This window comes from Desmodus rotundus, chromosome 4 (genome assembly GCF_022682495.2).
Source record: "Desmodus rotundus isolate HL8 chromosome 4, HLdesRot8A.1, whole genome shotgun sequence".
Classification (NCBI taxonomy): domain Eukaryota; kingdom Metazoa; phylum Chordata; class Mammalia; order Chiroptera; family Phyllostomidae; genus Desmodus; species Desmodus rotundus.
The window spans coordinates 21,799,053-21,809,567 of NC_071390.1; the positions used below are offsets into that span (position 1 = coordinate 21,799,053).

The following is a 10,515-nucleotide window of genomic DNA, read 5'->3' on the forward strand; positions in this document are numbered from 1 at the left end:
TTAGACCTTGCTCGGGGAGATAAGGTTTGTGGGCTTAATGATGGGCAGGGTGGGAGCTCTGAAGCATGAGAGGCCAGGAGAGGGAGAGAAGGCGGGGGAGGGAGGCCGAGGACACGGATGCGGGCTCCCAGAGAAGGTTCCTGAGCATTAGGAGGATGAGGAGAGGCCCAAGAATGGGGCAGATTACTTTCCATTGTGAAAAGTGCTCCCTCTACTCAAATGCTCACTTCCAACAAAAAGGCTAAGTACGTAGAGGCAGTTTGGAAAATGTACCTGGCTAGGATTTGCCCCTAGAGAGCCTGTGAAGTTAGCCTCAAGCTAATTTTTTTTGCTTTGAGAGGCTGGTGTGGAATTAGGAAAGATGGCAGGCAGGAAAGCATTCCTTCCTAACGGGTCTACTGGCGCCTGGCCAGTCTTCCCTCTGACATGGTTGAGTGTTATCTGCAGAGAACAGACAAGTCTGTTATAAAATGTTCTTTAACAATTTTGTTTTACAGAGATTCCTGCCCCCACTCCCCAAGTGGGTTTATCTTGCATAGATTTTCCAGTAAAAGTGCAAGGTGGCTTTTCAGGAGGACTACCACAGGTCAAAACTGTAACTGCAAAAAGAGGCTTTAAGGATTGACCCAGGGCTCCAGAGGGATCCAGATCTGCAGAACAGGATGGGATTGAAACTGGTTCTCTAATCAAGAATGGGAACCTTTGCTTATACTCCTTTAGCTGTAAAACCCTCAATCTTGGAAACCCCTCAGTGACTTCAGTAAAAAGATCCGCGTGCACTTGTGGGCCTGTCAGTTTTGCTGTCTTGGAATGTCAAAGGGCCTAGGAGAATTGACTTCCACGCTCGGCTAGCAGCTGGCAGGTGAGAAGCATGCCACAGCGGCTTCAGTTACACAGCTTGGCTTTAAGTCTGCCTCCACCACCTCCTAGCTGTGTGGCTGTGGGCAACTTCCTTAATGTCTTTAAGCCTGTGTCTTTTTTAATGGACACATGTCTGGCCTCATAGGAGTGCTCGTGAAAATCAAAAGGAATAATGGACTTAAAGCTCATTGCCTCATTAAGCCTGGCACCACACAGTGGAGCTCAGTGACCAGTAGCTGGTATCACGCCCAAACAAGTAAACTTCTGCATCCCAGGAGGACTGAGTGAGTCCAGGTTTATTTCAGGCTGCTGTGGGACCATTCAGCCCTCAAGATTTCTCCCCAACACCTAGTTTGAGAGCTTTGGGCTGAAAAAAGAAAAATGAGAGGTATTTCCTGCAGGGAGTAGGGAATGGATTGGAATGTGGATTTTCATTCATGTTTATTCTTTTGAATTTTCCAAAGCTGAGACTTAGGATAAGACAGGTAACTATAAACTGTTTAATAGTAGCTCTGACCAGATGTACACTGGCATGAACTTTTGGTCTCATCTCTGCCAGGAAAAAAAAGGGTGGGGGGAGGTTAGCTAAGCAGGGAGGGAGTAAAGAGCCCTGGGAAAGGGGGAAGGGCTGTTAAGTGGCAAATGATCCCTGCCAGACTTGTTCCCCTGTTGTATCGACGGAGACATGGAGGGATATGCAGGGTGTGTTCCTCCTGCACTAACAACTTTTCTCTGATGATAATGGGCAGTCCTTAGCTCTCTAACCTTCCTCTATACAGGGCCCCCCCCAGGGGACCCTATGCTACCACCTCGTGACAAAGGCTTGAAGGGAACCAAGAAGCCCAGAGCCTAAGTAGGTATGTAAGTGTGTGAATCAGCACCCCTAGTGAAGAAGGAAATGAAGCCAGGATTCCATCTGCTGAGACAATTCAAGGTGGAAGCATCTACCTACCTACATTCGCTTTCCCTTAGTACTCGGGGTGCTGATGAAGGACTGATTTTCTAATCTCAGAGCGCCCTCTGCTGGGGGCTGAGGCTCCCTACAGGAGGGGAGGGAAGAGACTAAGACCTGGACTTGATGGGGAAAGAAGGCCACAGACAGGAAGCTCTTCCTGGGCACTCAAGACCTGGATTCAAGTGAAGATCAAGAAGTAGACAGGTTTTCAGTTTATTGAGTAACAATGGCATCATAGCTTTTATTATTGGTGGCAGTTGGTTGGGGGAGCAGGAAAGTGCTCGTGGGGGATCCTGCTGGGACCTGCACCCCACTGCTTCAGCCCGAGGTCCTGGGAGTTGGAGTCAGGGTCCAACTGTGTACTCTCAGTTTACCAGCACACACTCCATCCCAAAGCCCGCCTCCCCATTGGACCAGCCATTGACGCCTGGCCTTGCCTCTTGGGGGTGTGAGCAGGGCCAAGCCTCAAGAAAAAGAAGGAGCTAAAGTGGGGTTCTGCTGAATGTCTAAGGAGAGTCAAAGGGACACAAAATTCCCTGTGTTAAGATTGTACACTGAGGGCTGTAGTTGCCCTTGAAGGTATACTAGTTCCACCCATTCAGATACCTGTGGAGTTGAAGCTCTGCTCCCACAGCTGTATCCCTCTGTAGGAAGGTACGACGGGAGCTCTGAAAGAGGAATGGAATGCTTCTCTGCCTTTGTGGCTTTTTGGTTGAGGGAAAGGGTTGGGGTTGTAGGTTTAGATTTGAGGTTATCACGTCAGAGTGGACCAAGACTCCCAGGATTGGGCCTGAAGACGCCCACATTGCAGTGGAGGGGTGGATGGGAAGATCGCAAGAGCCATACAGAATACTGACATTCTTTTGTTCTAGTAGAGAAGCAGAAACAAAATAATCCGTTCCAGGATGTGAGGGATGACATAAGCCCCCTGCCTCCTTTAGCCTGGCATGTCTTTCTCTGCCAGCCCAGTTCCTGAGTCAGCTTTGGAGCCAGAAAGCAGAAATCTGAAGGATTCAGCCCAGTTTGGTTTGCGAGTGTCCCTCAGTCTGTCCTGAGATTCTGGGCTTCTATGTCCAGAAGGGGTGAGGTGCTGTCAGAAATGACTTGGCCAGTGGAACTAAGTCCCATAGCCTGGGCTGGCTGGCAGGTGGCAGGAAGCCAAGAGGAGAAGCCAGATATCAGGACATTCCAGGACAGCATGTCTGCTCCTAGCTTCCAGGACGGCATGTACACACACACATATCACATACGCATATATGAAAACATGAAAGCGCAGGAGAAAGGGGTTATGTGACCCTTCTCTTTGGAATCAAAGAGGAGAGAAAAAGGCTTATTGGGGTACCTCCCCCTGCCTAGTGGATTGCTGGTCTCAATGGCTGCTCCCCACCAAGCCCACTGCCCAATACCAGGCAGAAAGAAAGTGGCAGGACGGCAGGGCTCCACTAACGCAGCAGCCCAAGGAAGTGAGGGAGGGGCTGGGACTGCCTCTCCCTCAGAGCCCTTTGTTGTAGTAAACCACTTCAACGCTGGGGTTTTGCTGATGGATCTGAGCTCTCAGCTCTGGCTCCAGCCTGCTCACACGTATGGAGCTGCAACAGAACAGCACAGGCAGGCTGAGTGTCCCCTAGAGCCACCCCACCCAAGCTAAGGGGTCACCATCCCTCCTCTTCCCAAGCTGAAGACTCTCCTTCTAAGAGCAAAGGCCCAGATCACTGTCACTCCCACCCCACCCCCAGAATAAGCTGAGCGCCTGCCAGGCCACTTCCTGGAACACCCTGGAGGACGCTAAGGTCGGCTGGTTCCAGAGATATGGAAACCCGTCCAGAGCCTGCAGTCAGGCCCGAGGGGCCACACTTACCTTCTCTGGGGGAACAGGGCACAGCACAGGGGGGTGGCAAATACCAGGCTGGGGAGAAGAGTGTTGGAGAGGTTTGTGAAGCTCTAGCCTTAGGGTGTTCCCTCCCTGTACCCCACCCCATTTCTGGACACTGCCCCTAGGGGTGGAGACAGATTAAAGCCAACACTGACATTAGGTCCTGGCTGAGGAAAGAACCTCCAGAGCAGTGACCCAGGGTTCCGCAGCCAGTGAGAATCAGGAATTCAGTGTGCATGAGATCCTGGATGGTACCAAAAGGCACAGTTTCCCCTCATAGATGAAGACTGGAGCGCCTTCAACTAGACCCTTGACCTTCAAGGACGAGAGGGGTCAACCCCTCAAACACACAGTATGACTTATGGGTGTCCAAGACCACTACCTTCTCAATGTATGAATGAGTTATATACACACACACACACACCTTAAAAGCAATAAATATCCACCCACATCCAGCATGGAAAGGGCACTCCCACACACCCTAACTCCCTGCACACTTACCAGAAGCCCACCAGTCCCACCTGCAGGGGCGCCCCCAGCCAGGGGCGGCGCTGTAGGGAGACAGAGACAATGGAATGGTGTACATTTCCTGGCCACCCACTTCCACCCCCTTTCACCCACCATGGCTCTATCCCAAGGGTGTCAAACTCATTTTCACCGGGGGCCACATCAGCCTCGTGGTTGCCTTCAAAGGGCCGAATGTAATTTTAGGACTGCATACATGTAACTACTCCTTAACAGTTAAGCAAGAGCTCAGCACTGCCACTAGGTAGAAACAAGGTGCCGGGCCGGATAAAACAAGGTGGAGGGCTGGATTCGGCCTGCAGGCCATATGTTTGCCACCTGTGCTCTATCCCATCAGCCCTACCTTCCAGCCTCTGGTACAGGGCCCTTTTCTCTCTCCCCAACCCATAGCAGGTCTGTACCTTTAAATCACCACCTTCTGCTCCAGCCAGGCCTGTTTGCTGACACCCTCCAGTGTCCCCTTACCCATCCTGGCCTCTCAGAACTGGATCCCCTGGCACTCCCTGCCTCTCTTTCTCTTCTCTTACTTCCTCCAGGAGCTGCTTTCTTCAGGAAGCCTCTGCTGACCCTCCGCTTCCTTCCTCCCACCTCAGAGTCATGAATTTGTCCCTTTCCTAACACATCTCCCGCTCTGCACACCCTCCTCGGTTTGCTCCAGCCACAGGGGCCCCATTCTGTCACTCAGATGTGCACAGTCGGTGTTCAACAAACACTTGGGAATAAATGACCCAGGGAACGCGCCACAGCTTACACTCCTGGGCCTTGCTTCCCTGTTGTGTCCGTGTATGCATGAGTATGTGTGTCTCACTGCTGTCAACAAAGGACGGCATGAGTGTGACAGCAAGCACGACTGTGATAGTCCATCCCTGGTATGTGTCAGAGGCTCTGAGTGACACTAGTTTCCTTCCTTCCCTTATCTTCTCCTTCTGTTCCCTCCATGTTCCTTCACTGCAGCCCAATTCATTCTTCCTGAATGTATGAAGGTGGGGGACGCAGCACAGGGGTGGGGCAAGCAAGTGGCAAGTCTTAGACTCAGGTCAGGCCGGAGAAGGGGTCAGGAAGTGCTCACTTCTGTTCCCAGTCCCTACTAATTCCAGGACAGGAGAGGTGGGAGTGACCTACCTTCAGGAAGTCTTTCTTCTCCAAAGTGTCCATGATCACGGGGGGAATGGCTGAGGGGAGAGCAGGGCAGGGATGGAGAGAGTAAGTAGAGTGACAGTTGGGACCCTAAGGAAGGAGGATCCCCTTTCACAGTTCATCCCACTACCTCCAGAGTCCCCAAAATCCCCTTTCTCTCAGAGCCTCCCGTGCCCCACCAGCAACCCCTGCCTCACCCATGGCAGGAATCGCCATGCAGATTCTCGATATCACCACCTGGAAGATTCCCTGCTTGGCCGCAGTCACTGAGTGGCCAAGCCTCTGACCTGCCTCGTCAGTCACGGGGATCCCCACCTGCAGCTCCCTGAGAAAGGAAGGGGGTAGGGGTCAGATCTCAGGCCCTAAATCCCACTTGCAATGCCCTCATGGGCAGCTACTCCCTGGGGTCCCCTCAGACATCCTAGGTTGAAAGGCTGGTTCTCTCACCCCAGATCCCAGCATCAGACTGGGACCGGGCCCAGCAGCTCATGCTCAGGGAAGGAGAGGACAGTCCCTACTCCGGCTGGTGGTGCACCGCCGGGCATGCGCAGGCCAGGAGTTGGGGCCACTCACCTCTGCCTCATCAGAGGGATGTTGATGCAGTTTGCGGCTGCCACAGCTGCAAAGGGCACAAATCTGCCGACCAGAGGGGGCAAGTGCTGGGGGAGGAAAGATGTCATTTAGTGGCCCTGAGGGCCATGGGGCGGTGAGGAACTCTGGGAAGAGATATGTGAAGGCTGTAGGTTGGTGTGGAGGGGTGATGGAGAAGGAGGCAGATAAAGGATGACTGGCGACCCGTGGAATGGGGGCGGCATTTACCTTGGTGAGGGATTTGAGTCCCAGGGCGGTGGCCACAGCCCCGGTGGTGGCACTCACGTAAGCTGTTCCCAGCTGCCTATGGGTGGGAAAACCAGAACACAAGGGGGGACGTGAACAGTCCAGCACATGGTTTTTTCTTTCAGGGACATGCCAAACTCTCAGCCCACGAGGCATGGGAGGGTGGCCTCGCTGCAGAGGCACGCCTCCCGTGCTCCAGTGCAGATTTGTTTGGAAGCCCCAACCCCTCCCCTTGAAGAAGAGTAGCCCCCCAAAGCATGCACAAGAGGGCCCCATGCCCCCAGGCCAGGAAAGTGGGAAGGAGGGCAGGCCGAGAGGAGGGCTCAGAGCCACTGGCTGCACGGCCCTCGGTGCACAGAGTCAAACAGGAGAGAGCAATGGGGGCGGAGAGAAGAGTCCCTAGGGACGCGCTCTCACCCCACAGTAATGGGCGCATCGCCGCTCCGGTTGGAGTAGTTAACAACAGCATTGAAGGACTGATTCACCCACTGCCAGAACACCACGGTCGGGGTCTTCCTGAGGGTACAAAGACATTTACTTTGGTCCCCTCCACAGTGTCCCTCATCCTTGGACCCCAATAATGAAACCCCAAAGGTTATTCCCCAACCTTCGGGAGGGAGCCAGTTGATGACCGTAAATCCTGCTCTGGTGACCCCTGAGTGCCCACGCACCCCCACTTACACAAACACACCTACTGTCTCTGGGGTTGAAGGACCCCCAGGGCTGAATTCTTAGGAATGGAAGGGATTCTAACACAAGCTCTCACCCACCCACCCGTTTCTGCCCTCGTCGGCCCAGAGAGGAAGCACCTAGTCATCAAGCTACACTCTAGCTTGCACAGAGTGGTCAGGGAGGGGACACACGGGACAGGACCTGCCTGTAGAAGGTGAGCATGCAGCCGGTGATGGTCATGTTCATGGGCACCTGGGCTGACATGCGGCCAATCAGGACCACCTTCTCCCCCGTGTCCGGATGGAAGGCGGAGTCGTACACATACTTGGCCCTCCACAGCTGGTCTTCGGTGAGCCCTGGAGTCACCACGCCCACCCTACAGAGGTTGGCAGGAAACAGACAGGCATTCTAGGGGGCAGATATGCCCTCCCAACCGGCCCACCTGGCTCAGGAAAAGTCTGGGCAGAGGACCAAGCATTTTGGTCCCTAATCTTGGAATGAAGGAGCTCCTGGTCTCTGGAGATAATTAAATCTTCCAGTGGGGGGAGGGGGTTTCCTATTTCTATTTCTTTTCTAGCCACACAAAGAGGGGTACACTTGTGTTTATGCCCCAATACTGGTGGTTTCCAATGGGTCAAAAATAGCTAGGAGTATTGCAAGGGTTTTCCTTCCCAGAGACAAAGCAGATGCCCTCCTATCTCCACCACTGTACTCAACTTTGGGCCCTCTGTCCTTGCAGAGGGTGGCCCGGCAGTGGGACAGGTCCCTGTAGATAGTTTGTGAGGCATACATATCAAGGCCATCTCTTCAATCCAAACACCCTAAACCCTTTTAGGATAAAGCTCTGTGCCGTCTGTCTGCGATTCTAACACACAGGGCCAAGGAGTGAGGGCTGGGACAGGGGCACTCTCACACCTGGGGAGACAGGCGCAAAAGATACTGCATTAATGGTAGGGAATGAGATCCTGGGGTGCAGGGTGAGGTGGGGAAGTGGGATCACCTGTAGTTCTGCACAATCTTCCGGGAAGCTTCCAGCTGTGCCCCGGATAGCAGCAGATTTCGGGGGTCAGTAACAGTGAAGAAGTGCCGCGCTCTGCCGAGGAAAGTGCTTTGATCCCAGCGAGGTTCCTGGATGTTGATATCTAAGGGCAACTCACCCATTTTCTGCAGGGCAGGGACCAGGGTCAGAACACTCCAAGGAAGGGTCCAAGGGCTCCACCTGGGGGAGCCTTTGGTGGCCCTGCCCTGGTCCCTGGGCCTATAGCCAATCCCTTCAAGCTCAAGGTGACTCCAGATAGGTAAGCAACAGTGCGGGGAGGAGCTGTTTTCTAGGCAACGTCCTGGCCCAGGACCTACCACCACTGGAGGAGGCTGGGGGTGGAGGAGGTGGGTGGGGATGGACCCAGGAAAACAGATCTTGTGCTGGGGCCTGGTGCAGATTTTCATGGGTGAGAATTTACACGCGTGTGGTTGATGAGTGAGCAGCAACTAATCCCGTGCGGCTACTCTTGTGCTCTGTATGCACACAAATGCATATTATGTGCATTCCACATTATGTTCGTGTCGTGTCAGGCCGCTGCCCTAAGACCTGGATACAAACTCCCAAGGCTGTTTTGGAAGGCGACATAAGCCATCCCACACACCGCCCCCGACTGGAGGAGAGCATGAGCTCATTGGCCACCCCAGGGCTTGTCTATCTCAGATCTCAACAGGCGACTCTAATGCCAGCTCTGTGTGCGCCTGTGTTTTCAACCCACACTCAATGGCCCAAGGCTCTCCTTGTTCCCCAGCTGGGCAGGGCTGGTACAGAGAGCCATCCGTCTCTCGCCAGAGCCACCTGTCTCCAGAAAGGGGTGGGATTCTGTAAGTGCCCCTCCACCCAGCACAGAGAAGAGAGCCGGAAACAGCCATCTGGCTGCATTGGGCAAAATCCTACAGAATGACTAATCCTCCTTCTCCACCACACTTCCTCCCTCACAGACAGACACACCCTCCCTTCTCTCACACACTCACATTCACATACCATCACACAAAACACCATCATACTCTCCCTACACAACATACAAAGAGGGCGGACACACCCTGCATGCACTGTCCCACAAGGACCGTTACTTGCACGCACACACCCACACCGCAGCCCGCATCCATCAGTTGCAGACAGTTGAATGTGCGACCATACAGAGCCCCACCCTGAGGCTTTTCCCCCCAAACCACTCCTCCTACCCCAGGTAAAGATGAATATACTGAATCCGGAAAGGACAGAGACGGCAGCTGGTATTCCTCTTCTACTCACAGTCTTCAACCCCCTACTCGTCTGACCCCAGGACCCTTGCCCGAGCACTCACACTCTCCTGGGCTCCTGGCCTCTGCAGCTCTCAGACCCGCCTCACTCACCGCGCGTCGCCCCCTCCTTCCTACCCTTCACGTGTAACGTCAGGCGTGACGCTAACCTTCAGGAGGGGGGGACTCCCCCGGTGCGTCCGCTCGGCGTGCCCAGGGATTGGCAGAACCTGAGGGCGGTGGGTGTCATTTGAGGCGACGCCCCCAGCCCGGGCCACCGGGATCCCGCCCAACGCTACCTTCCAGAGCCAATCCAGGCTCGGGGATCAGTTCCCGCCCAGTCCTCTAGCAGAGAGAGGAGGGGAGGAGCCACGGGTGCCTGTAATCCCCTGGCTGGCCTCCGGAGGCTCCCGGCCTAGGCAGCAAGGGCTCCAGGTGTCCAGGGCGAAGACTTGGGAGGGAGCAGGGGGGCAGCGTGGAGAGGCCATCCTCTGACATTACGCCTGGAGGGACTCGGGTTACCTCCCGACCTGTTTACTCGTTGGTTGCCTTGGCAGTGGCTTCTGCCTACGTGGCCCCCTGGGCTCCTACCCCACTTCCCACAAGCCCCTTCCTCGAAGCACCTTGGCTTTCACACCCTTTCACACCCCTTCACAGTCCGTTCCGCTCGCGCCTGTGCCCCTTCTATGTCCCCCGTCCTTTCCTTCTCCCCAGCCCCGTCCTTACTCCTCTCTGTTATCGCTAGCTTCACTGGGTCCCCAGTTTCTTTATGTCCCCAATCCCTACCCCTGCACCACAGACCTTAGGTCTGGGAAGCGGCAGAAGTCTCAAGTCTCTGTCTGCGTCAAGCAAGTGGGTCAGAAATATTCTTCCTTCCCCTAGTGTCCTGGAACAAGCTGCCGGTCCCTGTGACCTTTCTATAAATGGGTGGCCCGAGAGATACTTGCTGACATAAACGGAGGATGCATGTGAAGAAGGCAGCGCTCAACCACACACACAACTCACCCAGTCACAGTACCGAGCAGGTGTGGTGCACGCCCAGGCTCCAGTCCACTCCCGCCCAATGCAGGCTCACGCCCCGCTCTGCCCAGGTGACATTCCCTCACTAAAGCTTCGGGGGTGACCGCGGAGGGATGGCAATTCCATGAGCCTTAGTAGCTAGCTGGCTTGGCCTGGAGAAGACAAAGTTCTGGGCTCCCCCGTGCTGAACCGGTAGTGGGAGGAAGGCAAGCCAAGACCCACACTCTAAATTCGCTCTCGGGGAAAGCATTAGAACTCGAACTGGAGTGGGTAGAACCCAGCGGACCCAGCCCAGGTGACAAACGGCTGTCCTGGGTGTCTGAGAAAGGTGGTGGGAGGGAGTGACTGGCGGCTC

At 54.6% G+C, this 10,515-nt stretch overlaps 1 protein-coding gene across 3 annotated transcripts; it reads right to left on the minus strand.

The window, feature by feature from the left end:
* Positions 1–341: 341 nt before the first annotated feature.
* SFXN3 (sideroflexin 3) lies at positions 342–10,464 on the minus strand. 3 transcript variants are annotated; one of them, XM_053923056.2, is made up of 11 exons: positions 10,146–10,464; positions 7,861–8,024; positions 7,062–7,236; positions 6,606–6,700; positions 6,171–6,246; positions 5,925–6,010; positions 5,549–5,676; positions 5,337–5,386; positions 4,191–4,240; positions 3,675–3,722; positions 342–3,405 (listed from the first exon to the last, which is right to left on the minus strand). In XM_053923056.2, exons 2-11 carry the CDS (start codon positions 8,019–8,021, stop codon positions 3,309–3,311), a joined length of 966 nt encoding a protein of 321 aa, XP_053779031.1. In that variant the 5' UTR covers positions 8,022–8,024; positions 10,146–10,464; the 3' UTR covers positions 342–3,308. The 3 variants fall into 3 exon arrangements, with proteins under 3 accessions (XP_053779031.1, XP_053779029.1, XP_053779030.1); XM_053923054.2 differs by lacking the exon at positions 10,146–10,464 and adding an exon at positions 9,206–9,318; XM_053923055.2 differs by lacking the exon at positions 10,146–10,464 and adding an exon at positions 9,084–9,217.
* Between the last annotated feature and the right edge of the window lie 51 nt (positions 10,465–10,515).